Source organism: Fukomys damarensis, unplaced genomic scaffold (genome assembly GCF_012274545.1).
Source record: "Fukomys damarensis isolate Sample0158 unplaced genomic scaffold, DMR_v1.0_HiC HiC_scaffold_13, whole genome shotgun sequence".
Taxonomy (NCBI): Eukaryota; Metazoa; Chordata; class Mammalia; order Rodentia; family Bathyergidae; genus Fukomys; species Fukomys damarensis.
In genome coordinates this window covers 13,134,089-13,152,973 of record NW_022900925.1, presented here as the reverse complement: position 1 = coordinate 13,152,973, position 18,885 = coordinate 13,134,089, and the positions used below count along the sequence as shown (strand labels likewise).

The 18,885-nt window shown below is 39.7% G+C and overlaps 1 protein-coding gene across 1 annotated transcript in view; it reads right to left on the bottom strand.

The window, feature by feature from the left end:
• Positions 1–18,885, bottom strand: part of Zzef1 (zinc finger ZZ-type and EF-hand domain containing 1) — a 127,214-nt gene that overhangs the window by 12,731 nt on the left and 95,598 nt on the right. The window contains exons 41-47 of the mRNA XM_033762734.1: positions 16,443–16,720; positions 15,249–15,423; positions 14,611–14,743; positions 6,294–6,493; positions 4,575–4,694; positions 2,196–2,387; positions 1,401–1,501 (exon numbers count right to left, since the gene is read on the bottom strand). Of these exons, the coding sequence (XP_033618625.1) occupies positions 1,401–1,501; positions 2,196–2,387; positions 4,575–4,694; positions 6,294–6,493; positions 14,611–14,743; positions 15,249–15,423; positions 16,443–16,720 (1,199 nt within the window). The remainder of the gene's footprint in view (positions 1–1,400; positions 1,502–2,195; positions 2,388–4,574; positions 4,695–6,293; positions 6,494–14,610; positions 14,744–15,248; positions 15,424–16,442; positions 16,721–18,885) is intronic.

Genomic DNA, 18,885 nt, shown 5'->3' with positions numbered 1-18,885 from the left:
TCATTCATTTTTTTTTTTTTTTTTTCAGTACTGGGGATGCACCATTGGGCCTCGCATGTGCTCGGCAAGTGCTCCAGTATCAAGCAACATACCCAGGCCCTTTTAAAATTTTGACAGGGGTCTTGGTAAGTTCCATGCTGACCCTGAACTTATATCCTCCTGTCCCAGCCTTCCAAGAAGCTGGGATTACAGGCATGTGCCCCTGTGCCTGAATCCTTCTGTTTTACAAACAAGGTTCCCTGGAGTTCTCACAGGTGACACAGTCACCCTACTGGAGACATGGCATACCCCACTTGCCCAGCAGAATCAGTAGTTTCTTACCAACAGGAGGTGAAATGTGTGCCACTTCCAGAGTCCTCTCTCAAACAACTATGCTAAGGATATGTTCCTTTCCCTACCTGCCATCTTTGGTGAAGGCAAGCTAGCTGTGACTACACAGATGGGAACAACACCCTTGGGATCAGTCACCAGGTCACTCTGTGGAGCAGAGCGGCCTGCTTTCCCTGGACTATTGTGTGAGGGAGAAACACACTCTATCTGCCTTGGTCTGTGATAGTCCTGACCTTTTTTTTTTGGTACCAGGGATCGAACTCGGGTCCTTGAGCTTGAGAGGCAGGCCACCGAACCGCTGAGCTAAATCCCCAGCCCTTGACCTTTTTTTTTTTTTCTAACAGCAGCATAGATTGTACCCAGACAATTTCTATCTTATATCACCTGCTTCACAGAGGATTTGAGAGAATATGTAAGAAACACATAAAATAGAAATGTGAATAAAAGAAAAATTAAATTAGAATTATTACAGATTAGAAATCAAAGACCTGAGAGTATGGCTTAGGGATAGAATGCCTGACAAACGTTTGTGAGGACCTGAGTGTCATCCCCAACACTGACCCACTTCAAAAATAAAGAGAATAAGAAGTCAAAATAAGATATGGCAGGTGGGGATTAGACTGCAGATATATAAAGTTCTACACAAACTGAAGAGCTGAGCCCAAGAATAGATCTGAACTTCCTGGCCAAGAGAAGGGAATACTGCTAATTATATAATCAATCTTGGGGAAAAAAAATAAAAATAATTCACAATGGTGATGAAAACAAAAGGCCCTGTAGAGCAGAGGACCTAATCTGTGCTGCTTGCTTGCTGGGAAGGTTCATTAGAGCTGCCTTGGTGTCTGTCTGCATTAGTAAACTGAGCTTAGCCTCACACGTCTTCCAAAGGCACCTGCCACACACTGCAGAGATGATCCCTGTGGTATGGCAGTTAACTTTCCTGTGTATTCACGGAGAACTGCAAACCCATCCACTGCTGGCCTGCTGGGGTCTCTCCAGCTCCTGCTGGCAGCAGTGCCTGTTCTGCCCTCACTTGTGCTCACCCTTTGGTGCAATTCACTTCCTCTCACCTTTTCTGAACTTCCAGGAAGAAGGAGTCAGTCTTTTTCATCTGCAGTTCATAAATGGCCCGGAGAATATGCAGAGGGGCATTGAGGGCATCGTGAGCCATCTGAAAGCACAGCAGGATGCAGAAGAGAAACAATTAGAAGTGCTTTCCAAACTTTATTGATAATCTGAATTCAAAATTGACGAAAATGGGCTGAGGACTTAGCTCAGTGGTTCCACCACCTGCCTTGCAAGCCCAAGGTCCCAAGTTTGATCCTGGTACCAAAAAAAAACAAAAAACAAAAAACAAACAAAAAAAACGTACCACAGGCTATAAATGAAGAACATCATGATGAGTACTTTTTAAAAAAGCATATAAAATTGTAAGCACTAACACATGAGCTATAACATCTTCATTACCATGTAACTTCCAAGGAAATTATAAAACACAGAAGCACCAAGGAAATTCTATGCCAAGAAACACAATTTCTTCTTTTCTACTTGTTACTTATTGACCACATTGAATGCCCTGCTGGTTTCTCTGTAGCTGAACTCAAGCTGAACACCTGGCATAAACTTTAGCCCTGTACTTTCTGTGGAGATTTTTAATACTACCTGTCTTTCTGATGTCCGTCCAACACTGTTTTCTCTTCATCCCATTAGCCCCTCTGAAGCCTAAGCCCTACTGATTTCATATCATTCCAAATAATGTCTTAGGACATCAGACTAAAGCACTTTGAGCCGAAGCACAGCCCAAGCCAAAGAGAACCCATTCCTCTGAAGCCATGCCCCATTCCCATGACGACTCAAGAATGTACCAAGAAACATATTCGGGTGGGCTCATCCAAGTCTTCTAGAGGGTCTAGTTTTTTCTGCTCCAGTTCCCCAGGGCTGCTAACCAGCTGCTCCACCTCTTCCTCTTGGTCCCCTCGCTCATCCAGTTCAAGGTCTCCATGCTCAGCCAGAGTATTGATCTCTTTTTTTGAGGAATACAGCATAATGGACAGGATCTATAAAAGAGGAAAGGGGCAGGAAGGGAGGTGAGCATCGAGGGGGTGAGAAAATGACACAGTTCTTTAACCATGTAAGGGCAGAAAATATTTGACCTAACTTTTAAAAACATCAGAACTCATATAAAAAATGCAAAATTAGGGGCCAGGGGTTTGGTTCAGTGGTTCCACTGCCTGCCTCACAAAAATGCAAGGGCCTGGAGGCACACACTTGTAATCTCAGTATGTTGGGAGGCAGAGGAAGGGGGATCACAAGTTCAAGCCCAACCTGGGCAACTTAGCGACTTAGTGAAATTCTATCTCAAAATAAAAAAATAAGAACTGGGAACATAGCTCAGGGTGAAGGCTCCAGGTTCAATCCTAAGTACCATAAAAAAAGAAAAATTATATATATAATAATTTATATATGTGTAAGTATTATGAAATTATGTACTTACAGTTGAAGAAATGCTAATTAAAACTATGGGAGCTCTTGCGATTATCAACTTTTCCATGATAGTTTGACCTATATCCTCCTTTAGAATTTGTTTTGGTGAAATGTAAAGAACTATAAAAACTTTTAATCAATAACTCATCTTTTAGGAATAATGTAAAATATGTGAAAAGAAAAGCTCTACTGAAGTATTAATAAGGACAAAAAACTGCAAAGCACCCCCCACTTTTGGGAGACAAGGTCTTACTAGTAGCTCAGGCTGGCCTTGAACTCACTATGTAGTGTAGGTTGGCCTTGAACTCATGGCCACCCTCCTGTCTCAGCCTCCTAGGTGCTGTGATTACAGGTATGTGCCACTATGCCCAGCCAAAGCACCTTCTTGTATCATACGTGGCCATCAAAGGTTATTAAACCTACACAAAAATGGAGAACAATACCTATCATATGACCTCAGTTTATCTGAATACCAAGTTCATCATAAAATATAAATTTATTTGTACTATAGATGTATAGGAAAAAATTAGAAGGAGCCAGGTATGGTGGTACACACCTGTAATCCTGGGAGGCTAAAGCAGGAGGACAGTAAGTTCAAGCTCAGCCAGAGTAACTTAGTCAGATCCTGTCTCAAATAAAATAAAAAATACAAAAGAGGGCCAGGGATTTAGCTCAGTGGTTCTACCACCTATTTCATAAGCTCAAGGACCTGAGTTTGATCCCTGATACCAAAAATACACACACACACACACACACACACACACACACACACACACACACAAGGGCTGGAGATGTAACTCAGTGTGAAGGGCATGGGTTCAAACTCTAGTACTGAAAAGAAGAGGAAGGAGAGGAGGAGAGGAAGAGGGAAATAAGAAAGAGGACAAGGGGCCAGGGATTAGCTCAATGGTGCTGCCATCTGCCTTGCAAGTACAAGGTTCCATGTTTGATCCCAGGTACCAAAAACAAAACAAAACAAACAAACAAGCAAAACAACACAGAAAGAGAAGGAAGAAAAAGAAAGATAGAAAATGCTAATGGTAGCTGTGTTTGAGGTAAAATCTGGAGTTTTCTGTTTTTATATTTTTGAAATTTGCTGCAAGGTGAGTCTATTATTTGTACAATAAAAATATTCTAATTTAAAATATCAGGTAAGGCTAAGAGTTCACATGCTTTCCCAGGTTCCCACTAACATGTTTTAGCAGATTCCCTTAAACCTAAGCATATTCTCCGAGGCACTAGAGCTCTTCTATGGGCCAGGCCTTTGGGTCACCAAGGCTGGCGGCACCAACATCCTTGCAGTGGCCTCTGCCATACCTGAAGCAGATACTTGGCCCAAGAAGCCTGAGGAGAGCCATAGGAACTCCACTAAGAAGCAGCTAAGGCCTCAGGGGAATAGCAATAAAACTAAAATTATGGACTGAAATCCTACAAAAAGCAAACATGAGTGAGGATAAATTTAGAAGCTGATTTTAGCCTGAAGGAACTTTAAGGGGAAATAATAATTCAAGGGCACACTTTATTACCATGATAAAACAGCCAGTGTGTGTGTCCATAAAGTACTTCTTTTCCAGTGTTCTTTGAACAAACATCAAATTCATTTTCCCTGACAGGGGAGGATAGGTGTCACTGTCCCTAATTCCAAAAGGGAAGACAGAAGCAAGGCACAGTTTTAAACACTGTACAGAACAAAAGTGTACAGGGCAGAAGCAGTTGGAATGAACTAAAGCAGGAGTAGCAGGAGCTGCCCTTGCCCTTACTTCCAGGTCCCGGAGGAGCCACGTTTTACTGAAGCCAGTCCCTTTGCTGCACTTTTTCACCAGCAGCTTCAGCAGATCAGTGTGAAGGAAGGTTGCTTGGGTCTCTTCAAAACCATGAGCCTGCAAGCAGAAAAACAGTGATGTGCAGCTGTCTCCAAGGGAAGAAGGCAGAGAAGCAAGCTTTTCCCAGCATCCAGTCTCAACTGGGAAACCAAGCTGACCACCAGTGAAAATGCCAGAGTCAGTAGAGAGAATGTAACTCTGAATTTTCCCCATGACCTGCTCATTCACTCTTTAATTCATCCATTCAACATCTCTGAAACCTACTTTATATCACTTCCCTGCTCTCTACCTTCCAAAATCTTTCCAATGGGCCTGAGACAAAAATCCAAACCCCTAACCTTGGCTGACAAGGTCCTGCAAAGCTGTCTGCTTCTCCAGCCTGACACCCTGCTGGTGCAACATCTCCAAGCCCGGAAGGCTCTTTTTGCTCAGTGACAACTGTGCCTGTTCCACTTCAACTGTGCCTATGCCTTGCAGCTTGCTACTTTCTTTCAGTTCTTCCAGGGTGACCTCCTTATCTTATTTCACCTTTTCAGAAAGGCTTTTCCAGACTCATGGCAGTCTTTCCTGCAGGCTCCCTGTTGTCTCTGGCCCATCAGACTGCAAGCTCCATAACAGCAGGGTTCTTTGTTCAAGTTCATCACTATACTCTCAGTTCCATTTGGCTCTTGTGCTAAACAAATATTTACTGAATGAAGGATTCAAAGGTCTCTGCCTTATTTGCTCTTTCCTACTATGACAAGATGAACAATGAAACAAATAGCACATTGTGATAAATGCCATGAACAAAACCAGCAGCAGTCTGGGCATGGTGGTACACACCTGCAATCTCAGCACTTGGGAGGCTGAGGCAGGAAGATTGTGGGAAGTTTGAGCCCAGCCTGGGCTACATAGTGAGTTCAAGGCAAGCCTGGACTACAGAGAAAGATCCTGTCTCAAACCTGCCCCCACAAAAAAAAAAAAATCCCAGCAGCAGATACGTGGGCTCAATCCTATAAATATGAACTCTCAGAGGTGGTCTAAAGCCAGAATGTTACATAGCCCGGTCTTACCACCAGTACTGCCACTGAGCACCCTTTAGAGTCAAGGGACTACAAACTTCCACTGAGCTCTTCTGTCCTGGACAGCTGTGCTGGGAAGATGACCCTACAAGTGAGCTAAAATATATCTTCTGGAAAGATCCTCCTCTCTACCAGGTACTGGAAAGTCTTCATGAGTCATAGCATCTCATCTGTAAATGAAACATTGCCCAGCTCTCTAACCTGTCTATTGGCCAAACCTACTTTTGCAGCTCCTATGGGATGCTAGTCTCCTTTATTCTCCCTTCTATATCCTACGATGAACTAGAAGAGCTGTCATTCAGAGGAAGCAAGGAACTTTTCAGTCCACTTTGCTTCTCACCTGCCTTGGCTATGCTGTTTCCTCTTGAAGTCATAGCACCTGAATCCAGGACAGTGTTGAAAGAGAAAATCAACTATTGGGAAAATTCTATTTTCTCCTTAAAGTTATCCTTGTACAAGGCCCCAAACATTTCTAAAAATAATCAAGATCCTATGGTTAAGCACTCACTGAAATCAGATGGAATTTCTTGTTAATCCCCTACCGGTATCAAATCACAGCCAAATTTATTACAAAACAGAAGAGGCTCCCCATTACCTTTAATGTTTTATATAAACCTTTGAGGGACAGGGACAGAACCCAAGTTGCTTCCACTGCCTCAGGACAATGGCTGTCCATGCTGGTTTGCAGAAGGTGACTGGCAATAAAGGCAAAGTGCTGGGAGTACTGGCTCAGCTGGGCTTGAGAGTCGCTGTTTTCTTGTGTTCCCCCTTTCTGGATCAGCTGGTAGTCCTTCACTGAAGGGCAATGTCAGGAAAAGAAAGGTACAAAAAGTACAGTTAATGCTTCCTGCAGCCAAGTTTCTTCCACAGCAATGTGCCTTACTAAAGTAAAATCTGCAGAAACACAAATCTCCCAGGCTCGGTGGAAATTTACTTAACACCCTTCACAACAGAGCCATAATTTGTATGCCTTGCTGCTAGGTGGCTTGAACCACTGGTGGTACACTCATGACTGTCCTATTGGGCAGCTTTTCAAAATTTTTATGGACCAAGGATTTAGCTTAGTGGCACTGCGCCTGCCTTGCAAGTGCAAGGTCCTAAGTGCAATTCCTAGTACCAAATAAATAAATAAATAAAATTTTATTAGTGAAAAGATTGATAAAAGTGACTAGTGATTAGATTAGATAAAAGTGATTAGATCTGTTTGTAACACCAGTGGCACAAGCTATCGAAAAGAACAGTCATGTATGTACCACTGGTGGTTCAAAGCCAGCAGGAACATGTTAAGGACGGGTTGCAGGTGAGCACAAAAATGGTACTCACTGGGCCACCTATCCACTGAGCAACTCAGAGGAACAATACACATTCTTACTATTGTGCACAAGTAGGTCATCTCCCAAGGTGTTAATGGACATTGGGGGCAGGTACCGGGGATCCATTTCAGGTCCTTGTGCTTCTGAGGCAAGAGGTAAAATCACTGAGCTAAATCCTATGGACATTTTTTTTTTGACACAGGTTTTCTCTAGCCCAGGCTGTCCTTGAATTTATGATCCTTCTGCATCAGCTTCCCAAGCGTGGGAAGACAGATGTGCATGATCACGCCTGGCTGGAAGTTCTTAAAGTAGAACACATGAGACTTCCACTTCCAAACAAGATGAAATAAGACAGACTGATTCACTCTTCCATGTTAGGCAACTACAACAATGAAAGAAACATGAAACAATAATTTTCAGACGCCGGGCAACAGATAATGAAGGACTATGATCCCTGAGAAGAGACATAACTAGCTCCTCCAGTAGCACCAGAAATCTTTAGGCTGAAGAATACGAAGGAGAAATCTAAGCACAGTTCAGAAGTCTCAATGAATGAAGGAGGTAGAGATCAGAGTTCAGGGAAATCAGGCAGCTAGCTAGAATTAGGGAATAGAATATCACCACAAGAAAGATGTACGCAGAAAAAAAGGTGGGAGATAGAGCTCCCCACAGATCCTCTGAAGGTTCTTCATAAGTCTTAAGTGGAATATTCATCTGCATATATGTGAGAGGAAACTGCCGGGGGCAGGAGAACTAACTACTAAAAGGCAGTAGGGTAACAATTCTTGGAGCTCACATAAAGCTGGGAATAATCTGTCTTCCTACCAGTGAAAGTAGAAATGTCCAGGGTTGGGGAGGAGAGGGGAAAGAATTGGTTGAAATTTCCCCCAATTCAATAAAAACTATAAACCCAAAGAGCGCAATAAATCCCCAAGAAGAAACAAAGAAAATCATGACAAGGCAAAACATAACCAAACTGTTAAAAACCAAGCCAGGCATGGTGATGTACACTTGTAATCTGAGCACTTTTGGGGGCTGAGGCAGGAAGATTGCAAGTTCAAGCCAAGCCTTGGCAATTTAGTGTATCAATTTTTTAAAAAAAATTTCAAAAGTGCTGTGGCTGTAGCTCAATGCAAAGACCCTCAGTTAACTCCTTAGTACTTTAAAAAAAATTGCTAAAAGCAGCAATAAAGAGGAAAATCCTAAAAGCAGCCAAAGAAAAAAATACAAAAAGTAGCAAAGATGACAAAAAAAGTAGCAAAGAACAACACCCTTCACCCTTCATACCATAAATCTATACAAGCAAATAACTCAATCTAGAATTTTTCACCTAGCAAAATTATCTTTCAAAAATGAGGTCAAGGTAGGACCAGGAATTTAGCTCAGTGGTGCTATAGCCTGCCTTGCAATCGCAAGGACCCCAGTTCGATGCCAGTACCATTGAAAAAAAAAAAAAGAGGTCAAAGTAAGCATTTTCTAGACTAACTGAGAGATCTTATAACATAAGATCTAAACTATAAGAAATGCTAAAGGAAGTTTTTCAAGCCAAAGAAAAATACAGTAGACAGAGATTTGGACCTATATAAAGGAATGAAGAGCAGCAGAAATAGTAAATATGTAGTTAAATTTAAAAAAAAACATTGTTTTCATTTTATAATCTTTTAAAACATCTGGCATTTCAAAGCAAAAAATGTATCGAGAGATTTATACCATGTAAAACAAAATATGTAATAACAATAACAAAAAATGGGGGCAGGGAATGGAGATAAATGTAATATTTTTATACTGTTGTGAATTGTTATGACATCTGAAAGTAGACTGTGATAAGGTAAAGGTTTATAATATAAACCTAGTGCAATGTATAAAAAACTACTTGGCTATTGTAATCTAGATCACTAGAAAAAAAGATACAAAGAGCCAATAATGGAGCTAAAATGAAATCATTAAAAAAAAAATAAACCAGTCCAAAAGAAAGCAGGAGGGCCAGGTGTGGTGGTGTATACCTGTAATCCCAGCACTGGGAAGCTGAGGCAGGAGAGTTGCTGTAAGTTTGAGGCCAACCTAGGCTACACAGTGAGTTCAAGGCCAGTTTGAACTACACAGTGAGACCTTATCTCAAAAAAATTCAACCCTCTCCCCTCCATAAAAAAAGAAAGCAGGAGGAAAAAAAGGAACAAAGAACAGATGAGACAAAGATAAAATGAGAAGACAGTAGATTTAAACTCAACTGATTTGATAACTTCATTAACTGTAAATGATCTAAACAATTCAATTAAAAGGCAGGGATTATCAGATTGGATTTAAAAAGAAGGCCCCAGTAAGTGCCACCTACAAAAAAAACCCTCTTTAAATGTAAAGACATAGGCAGGTTAAAGGAAAAGATAGAGACATACCATGTATATGCTGATATTAAAAAATGCAGGAGAGGATAACAAAATATTAAAGAAGATATCAGAATAAGGAGTATTATCTATCAAGGATAAAAAGGAACATTTCATAATGAAATGCATTTAGAAACTTCAACAGTTCTCTTTCAGCAATTGTTAGAATAAGACAATCAGGAAGAGCATGAAAGACTTGGATAACACTATCAACTGATACACATTTTCTTGAAGTGCATGGAACTTTCATGAAAAGTCATCATTTGAGCCATTAGACAAGTTGCAACAATCTTAACTGGATTAAAACAAACATATGCTCTGTAACAACAAGGAAATTAAATTTGAAAGCAATAACAGAAAGATATTGGAATGTTCTTTAACTATCTGAAAATTAATCAACAAACTTTTAAATAATCCACAATACAGGGCCAGAGATTTAGCTCAGGGGTGCCACCACCTGCCTTGCAAGCACAAGGATATGAGTTTGATCCCTGGTACCAAAAAACAAACAAAAAAAAAACAACAAAAAAGAAAATGATAATACATAAAAAAAATTGTGGGATGTGGCTAATGTTATACTTAGAGGTAAATTCGTAACATTAATATGCTATGGCAAATAAGAAAGGTCTCAAATCAGTGATGATTTCCACCTTAAGAAAACAGAAAAAACAAAAAGCAAATCAAACCTAAAGTAAGCAAAAGGAAATCAATAATGAACAGGGAAGAAATCAACAAAACAGAAAATAATAGGAAAAAAAATCAATGAAAAATAAAATCTAAGCTGGTCCTTTGGGAAAAAAATCAAATAAGTCTCTGGCTAGATTCTCTAGAAAATGAAAGAAGACACAAATTACCAATTCAGGAATGAGAGAAGATAGTTACTACCCTATGCCAGGCTGGGAAAAATTAAAGACCTAAATTTTATAAGCCTAAATTTATTCCCTAAGTAAGTGCAGAGATATACAATGCTGATGAATCTAAATACTCAATTCTGTTAAGTCAGTTCTCCATAAATAGATCCATAGATTCAATGCAATGTTAATTAAAATCCCAGCAATTTCTTTTTTTCTCTCATTTAATTTATTGGTACATTTTAGGTATACAGTAGTTACATTCATTATCAGCAGTTTCTTTAGTAGAGACTGCTAAGCTGATCCTAAAATTTATATAGAAAGGCAAAGAATTAAGAAGAACCAAAACAATTTTCTTATTATTTATTTGTTTGTTTGTTTTTGGTACTGGGGATTGAACTTGAGTCCTTCGGCTTGTAAGGCAGGTGGAAAATCAATGAACTAAATCTCCAGCCCAACAATTTTTTTAAAAGAACAAAATCGGAGGATCTGATTTTAAGATTTAGGACAGTATAAATCTAAAATAGATAAGATTGTGGTAGTGGGGCAAACAAAGACACATAAAGAAATCAAACATAACAGAATCCAAAAATAGGACTTTTGGAAAGATGGTACAGCAACAAATAGCATTAAATCCCGCCCCAAGATTTGGAATTCAGACACTGGAAAGAACAACTTGGGGAAGAAAAGAAGGGAGGAAATGGATCCTTCAGGACCCAGGAAGGACCTGAAGGGAGAGGTGGAGTCCACAAAGAGTGAAGAGACAGACTACAACAAAGAAAGAGGTGGCAAACTGTACTTTCTCCTGGGCTCCTGGCTCCTGGTGTAGAATAGGAGGATTGAATCTACAGAGGCATAGTGAGGGAGTATGACTCCAGAGGCCACCAGGGAGAAATACACCAGTGGAACAGAGCAGTGGATGCTATGCATTACAAGAGCTGATGAGTGACTCCAGTCCAAGAGGCTGCGATGTCCCCTAGAGAAGGTGTTTGACCAGATGCCATTTTGGGGGATGTGGGGGTGGGCAACTGAACCCAGGACTTGGAGCAACTGTGGGTTGGCTTCATCTCAGGGCTGCCAGTGTTGAAATCCCACAGTGAATGGTTGAGAGACAACCACAGGAAACATCTAAGGTCAGGGAGCCAAGGTCAGGCTGGCAAGAGACACCCAAAGGGTTGTAGGTTGACAACTCAGATCAATCCCATAATCAGAGGCCAGGATCAGTCTGAATTTCTGTGGAATTTTCTGGGTAAAAGCACCAGAATTGGCATTCTGCCCTAATCCTACTGCAGGCTTGCTGTGATCATCTGGTACAGATCTGGCTCTGTCTGCCTCCTTTGTCTACCAGTGACAGCAGAGATAGGCCCTGATTGGACACCACCACAAAACCGTAGACCCCAAAAGATAATCAAAAGCTTGAAATCACTGATAAATCTCTTTTTTCTTTCCTTTTTTTTTTTTTTGTTTTTGTATTTTCATGAGTGCAAACATTGTTTTTAGGTTTTTGTTTGTTTTCCTTTCTTTCCCTCCTGTCTTCCCCAAGGTCTTTCAACCTTTCTTCTAATCTCATCCTCTTTTTCTTTTTTTTTTATTGGGTTTACTGGTACTTTTAAAGTATACAGTACAGTTTCATTCACTGTTGGGATCCTGTACCTTTAAATGACAGATCTTGGTTCTCATTTTTCCCCCAAACCCCTGTCCTCCCTTCACCCCCTCAACCCTCCCCTATTTACAAGGACTTTGTTTCCAGTTTTTCCTTTTCTTTTTTTTCTTTTCCCTTATTTCCTTTCCCCTACCCTTCCTACTTCCCCTACACCTTTAGCCATTTTCTTCCTATTTCACATTATCAGTTATACAATTTGGGTCTTATTTATACTTTTAGTTTTTCACACTAGCAAAACTATTTGGTATTTACACGTGTGTCTTATTTATTTCACTTAAGAGTATGGTCTCAATATACATCAATTTTCCTATGAATGACTCTAGTTTCTCACTCTTATGGCTGAGTATTACATCATTTTATAAAAAAACCACATCTTCTTTATCCAGTCTCCAACTGATGGGCAACTGGGCTGTTTCCAAGTTTTAGCTATTACAAACTAGGCCACTATAAACATGTATACATGTTTGAACAAAACATACATCACTGTGGTATGATTCTTTTAATTCTTTTAGAAAGATACCCAGCAGAGGGATAGCTGAGTCAAACGGAACCTTTAATCCTAGTTCTTTGAGGTGTCTCCATAATGATTTCTGCAGTGGTTGCACCAGTCTGCACTCTCACCAAAATGGAGAAGGGTTCCTTTCTCCCCACAACCCTGTCAACATTTTCTTCCTCTTTTTCTATTTCTCTGTTTTATCCTCTTATCCTTAAATTTTCTCCCATGAGGGCTAAATTTCTCTACTGAGTGGATAATTACTGTATATAATTTTCTGATTTGTTTCAGATTTTGTTATATAATCATAAAATCTTGCACCTATGGTTAAAGGTGACTAACAGTTACCATAGTTTATCATTTTCTAGACTGTGCTTGATACTACTGTTATTATTGATTATACTACTTTAGCCAAGATGACATAGTTATTGTAATCAGTTGTTGTCCCTTGTATGCCAGTACTGAGATCATAAACAATATGAACATAAATAATACCACAGTCCAGTACCAAAGAACTGAGCTTAGGCCAAACAGGCAGCAACCTCTTATCTCTAATAAGTTGAAAAGACAGGATCTTGGGACAGACTCAAAAGCCAAAAGCCAGCTATGCCTAGAAGACATCTCTGAAAAGTAGTCATTTCCTGAAGAGTTCTCGATTATAGTAATAAAGCCATCTACCATAAACAATTTACAAACATCAACTCATAAAACAAAATTTAAAAATAGAAAATGAGAAAACACAGAAGCAAGATGCAACCCCAGACTTCTAGCTTGCCCCATACAAATCCTGGGGGTATTGAGGTGGAAGAAATAAAAAGCCACCCAACTGAACTTTCTGAAATGGTCACAGCATAAGTAACAAAGCAGATGAATGAGTTTCCAGAAAATAATTACAGATAACTAAAGAGATGATTACCATAATGAAAGATATTGTTAGTGAATCTACAGTACATACAGATAAAAAAAGATAGAGAATCTTAGGAAAGTGATGGAAACTAGCACTGCCTAATGCAGGAAAGGACTGGATACCAGAAAACAGATTCAAACAGATATCCAGGAGATTAAAATTTTTACTGAAAGTATATATAACAGAATCAACCATTGTGAAGACAGAATATCAGATCTACAAGACAGATTTGTGGCCAGAGATCATCAAATGAAAGACTTCTTAAAAATAGCAAGGGACCATGAAAAATCACCAATTCAACAGCTACTAGATGATGCAAAGAACATAAGATTAGTAAGAATCAGTGAAAAATCAGAAGATAGCACAAAGGACATAAAAAATCCTGGTCCCAGAAGTAATAGTGAAAACTTTCCAAATATGGAAAAAGAATTTGACACACCGATAATTGACGAATATAGAATTCTAATGAGCCATAATCAGAAAAAAACTATCTCAAAGCATGTATCAAGTCAAGATTCCAGAAATTCAACACAAGAACAGAATATTAAAAGCTGTTAGAGAAAAGAAACAAATCATCTACAAAGGAAAATTCATTAGTATCACAGCAGACTTACAATAGAATCCAAAAATAAACATACACATATGAGTCAGTTATTTCTGAAAGGCACCAGTAGAGAAAGGACAGTCTGTTCAATAAATGGTCCTGAAACAGATGGTTGTTCATATGTGAAGGGAGGGGCGGTGCAAACAGTCACTGTTTAATGCTAAAGTTGAAAACAAAACATTACTTTTGGAGCAGAACTGAGTGTACAATGTTTAGATATTCCATTTTTGGAGCCTGGAAAATTAAGTCAAAAGGATACTTCAGATGTAATACTTTCAGTGTTCTATTGAAATGAAAAGGAAAGTTATGCTAATATGAATACAATTATTCCACGTGGAGCCACCTTACTCCATGAGTCACTCAACTCCATAACATGTTTAAATTACTCTGTAAGATAACAAATAATACCCGCAAAGGGAGAAATTAAATGCTCAGAACTTAAATATTTGCCAAACCAAAACACAGAGCCACATATACAAAACAAAAGCATGGAAAGGGGGCCTTCAAAATTATTCCAATTCAGCCATATCACTTCAGCAACAAGGAAAAAACAGCTCAGGAAGATACTTGCTCAGGAAGGAACTTGCTTTTTAGAATATCACATGCAGGGGCAAGAACCAAATTATCTTCACTGATTTTAGGGTATGCAAGGATTCGACAATTTTCTTCCATTCTTAGAAAAAATAATTATGCTTAGGACCTGTTTTCCGCTTCCGAGTTTTGACATCAACGATCACAGCTCTGTTCTTCTCAGTAAAGTGCTTCAAGATAATCACATTATGAGGTTCATTGGCATTATCCATATAAACACAGCGGGTTCCCACACAGAGTACCTAGGATGTGATGTGAAAAGAAAAAAGACAACTCAGCAAGCCAGAAAAAACACTTAACTATCCACAAGCTCAGCTCCTTTCCCTTGTTCCTCTGACTTCAACAAGTGTCCAAGGATAAGGTTCTTTAAGTCCAAAGCATGTGGCATTGGCCTAGCACAGAACTGGTTTATAGCCCCCTTTGTATTAGTTGGGAGACATGAGGAAGATTAGGAATGAGATCAAGATGAATGCCAAAATGAAGGCAATTATTCTGCGAAAGTTTTTATAATTTACTATGTTAAAGTTATGCATTTTTAAAAGCCAATTACCAGCTAGTAAAACCAATCAAATAGCTCTACTGTTAAAAATACAAGTTGAACAAACCATTCCACAATCATGAAAATATATCAACACCGTGAAAGGAAATTATACAACTAAAGAAAAAAAGTTTTAAAAAATATGCCATGGAGGTTTAGAGATGCATGATGAAGACTGGAAGGGGTGAGAAGGCCTTCAGATGCTGTACCTGGGGGAAGCCAACGAGCACCAGCAAGGTGAAGATGTTGGTGTGCTTCAGCTGGAATGGCAACTGCTTGATGCAGTGGTCTGTGAAGGTGGCAATGACATCTCGCCACAGTGGGGCACTGTTGAGTGACCGCAGGATCTCTGCCATGGAGCAAGCCCAGTCCAGGCCAACGCGGCTGGAATGCAAGAGCTCTGTTAGGTGGCAGTAAACAGAGCTCTCAACTCATCAGAGCTCATATATGCCATGACACACCCAAGACATGAAAAGAGCCATTCAGTTATTAGTTTAAAAACTACCAGAACAAACCAGACATGGTTGTGCATGCCTGTAATCCCAGCACTTAGAGGCTGAGGCAGGAGGATTGGTGGAAGACCAGTCTGGATTACATAGTGAGTTCAAGGCCAGCCTGGACTATGTAGTGAAATACTGTCTCAAAAAATTAAACATACATACATACATACATACAAACAATCAGAATGATGCTTTTCATATAAATTAAGTGAGAAAACAAAATAGCCAGATGCAGTGCTGTCACCAAACTAGGAATGTTGAGGAAGGAGGATCTCAAGTTCAAGGCCAGCTTGGGTAACTTATTTGTCTCAAAATAAAAAATGAATGCTAGGGATGGTAGCTCCATGGTGGAAAGCACACTCCTGTGTTCAATTCTTGGTACCACAATAAATTTATTTTAAAAAATCAAGATTTGTTACTCACTTACTTAGTCTACAATTATGTTTTCAGATCTCTATGAAAACTCCTTGTGCACAGGCACTCATGTACTCTCACATTCACATATAGAAAAGAGCTCATGAGTAAATATAGTAAATAGTATCAGATATATTAATACAAGGTAAATCAGAGTAACTTCTTTTGTTCATTTCTGCTCTCCAAATTTAGTACTGTGGTTATGTTCCTTTTATAATGAAAACAGATTTTCAATCTCAAGGCCTACAATTATTGCTCCAGGAAGAAACACACCAGAATACGTAGCATAGAGAGATGAATCAGCAGACAGTGCTGAAGCTGCGGAGCTGTGTGGACTGATGACATTACCAAAAAACCTATTCTGTCCTCACAGAAGAATCTAGACAACAGCATGGTAGCACACTGCCATGCATCAACAGCCAGATATTTGACCTAAACAGACAACATAGTGGGTATAGTGGGTGGGTGGTGAGTGAGAACCAAAGCTACCTGTCCAGACACACAGCTCCCAGGCTGAAGAGTAGGTGTGTGGTCTTCCAGCCATCTGGAACAATGCTATTGTCCCCAGCAGCAAACAGGTTGTGTTTGGCTGAGAGCACTTTGATCACTGCAGCATCAACCTCCGCTGGTAAAAGACGGATGATTAACTGGCCAAGAAGACCAAGGGTTAGGTGGTAGGTTTCATTCAGGTGGCCTGCATTGGAGATGACGACCTGGAACATGAGTGGGAGGACGTGCTCCAGGTCTATCAGAGGGACTGTGGGACCCTGCCAAGAGAGAGATCTCTTCAGTACAAAATCCAAGGAACTGCACCAGCTAACATTCCATACATACCCTTTGTGTGTTATTTACAACTGGCCTAATGACAATAGAATCATGCAGTGGCTTTCACAAATGACACATATACAATTAATTATTAAATAAACATTCCCAGGTATTATCTTATTGTCCTTCTAATATTCCTTTACCCTAAAAAACCCTTAAAAATATTTTTTTCTCCTCATAATATATCTATTGTAAAAAATTCAAATAATTCAGAAATACACATAAAGTGCCTCATAATCCACCTCCTACCAAAGCCCAGGAGATAATTACTGTTTCTAACTTAACAACAGTCTTTCAACATTTTTCTACGCACATTTACATGTAACATATATAAAAAATTAAAAACTTTGAAGTTATTTTTCTTGCTTTAAACAATGTCTTATAACTTATTTTGTTCTCAATTATTCATTATTACAAATACCATTTAGATAAACAACCTAGTACATATATTGATACACTTAAACCACTTATTGTTTTCCATAGGGAAAAATACATAAAACTAGGAGAGATCCATAATTGTGAATTGTTATCCTCAATGTAATTCAAGAGGACACTATATCTGTAATGTGAAAACAAAGCAATAAAAAACAAAAGGTTCCTAGGGAAAAAAAAAAGTGATTCACAAGAAAGAGTGCCTTCAAGGCTGGGCATGGTGGCATATGTGTAATCCTAGCACTTGGGAGGCTAAGGCAGGAGGATTGCTGTGAGTTAGAGGCTAGCCTAAACTAAAAAGTGAAGGCTCAAAAAAACCCTAAAAAAAAAATTCCCTTGAAGGGGAGAGTGTTGGAGTACAAGAAGAATGAGAATGGAAGCTAGGCCTGAGCTGGTCCTGTGCAGGCTGTAGGCTGTCAAACCATAAGCTAAGGAGAAGAGTTTCTGTGGCAGGGCACAGGTGAGGTGGGGAAGGCATAACCAGGAATGCTCAAGCTCAAGAGTTAGAGTGGAGCTCTGAGTGGGGTGAGCACGGCATCGCTATGTAAGGGTTCCCTGGAGTGAATGAGGACAGGTGGGTATCTGCATGGGAGTTCAGCCTGGCACAGGGAATCAGAGCTGATGTAACATAAGAAGAGTGTGGCTCCTGAATGCAGGATAAGGGAGGCTTTGGCACGAGGGTAACATGGCATCGGGACAGACCCAGGTTAAGGAGGCATTAACGATGGAGAAGGCCCTGAGTAATGTGTGGAGTTTCAACAGGGAGAGGAGGACATCTTTGGAAGAGAAGAATGGCAGCTAAGATGGGAGACTAATCAAACAAATAACTGCATAAAGGATAATGGAGTACAGGATCTCACTGCCAAAGACAAGTGAATCTTGTGGTTTTAGACGGTAATTACAGGGACTGGTATGAATTCCTGATTCATTTTTTCTCTCTCAGGAATTATATACTAAGAAGGAATACCGTGATTTTCTTGGCAGACACATGCCCCTAAAAACCGTGACCGATTTATAAATTAGTTTAATTTCCATGCAAAAGTTGATTCCTCTGAGGCTAAGGATCTCCTACAAAACTGCTTTAAAAAGTCCTTGGATTCAAAGACCCAAAGATCAAATCTAGGTGGTAGATACTTCCCTTCTCCAAAGCTCTGAAAACTTAGGAAATCCTGTTTCAAGAGCTTGTTAGCTCTGTCTCATTCCTCTCTGGTCAGCACCCCCACCAAAAGTGACTACTACAAAAATGTCTTTTATTCCTAAATTCATGCCAGCCCAATGGAAATGCTAACAGAATCTTTTTTAACTTGATTAAAAATATGAAAGCTCATAAAGAAAAATATAAATATAGGAACAGTCCAAAAGATTATAAAAAAGAAAAATGGTACAGTTAAACATATCTAAACTGTCTTGAGACATGCTTGCTTCGACAGCCCACACACTAAACTGTCTAGAGTCTTAGAAGATGTCAGTGTTAGGAAATTTTCCTAAAACAAAAAAGGCAAAATAAACAGGTTAGAGGAGGTTAAGTGAACATGAAATCTAAATGTAATGCAATTCTTTTTTTTTTGGGGGGGGACTGGGGATGGAACTCAGGTCCTTGTGCTTGCGAGGCAGGCAGCGGCATCACTGAGCTAAATCCCCGGCCTAATGCAATGCTTTTTTTTTTTTTTTTTTT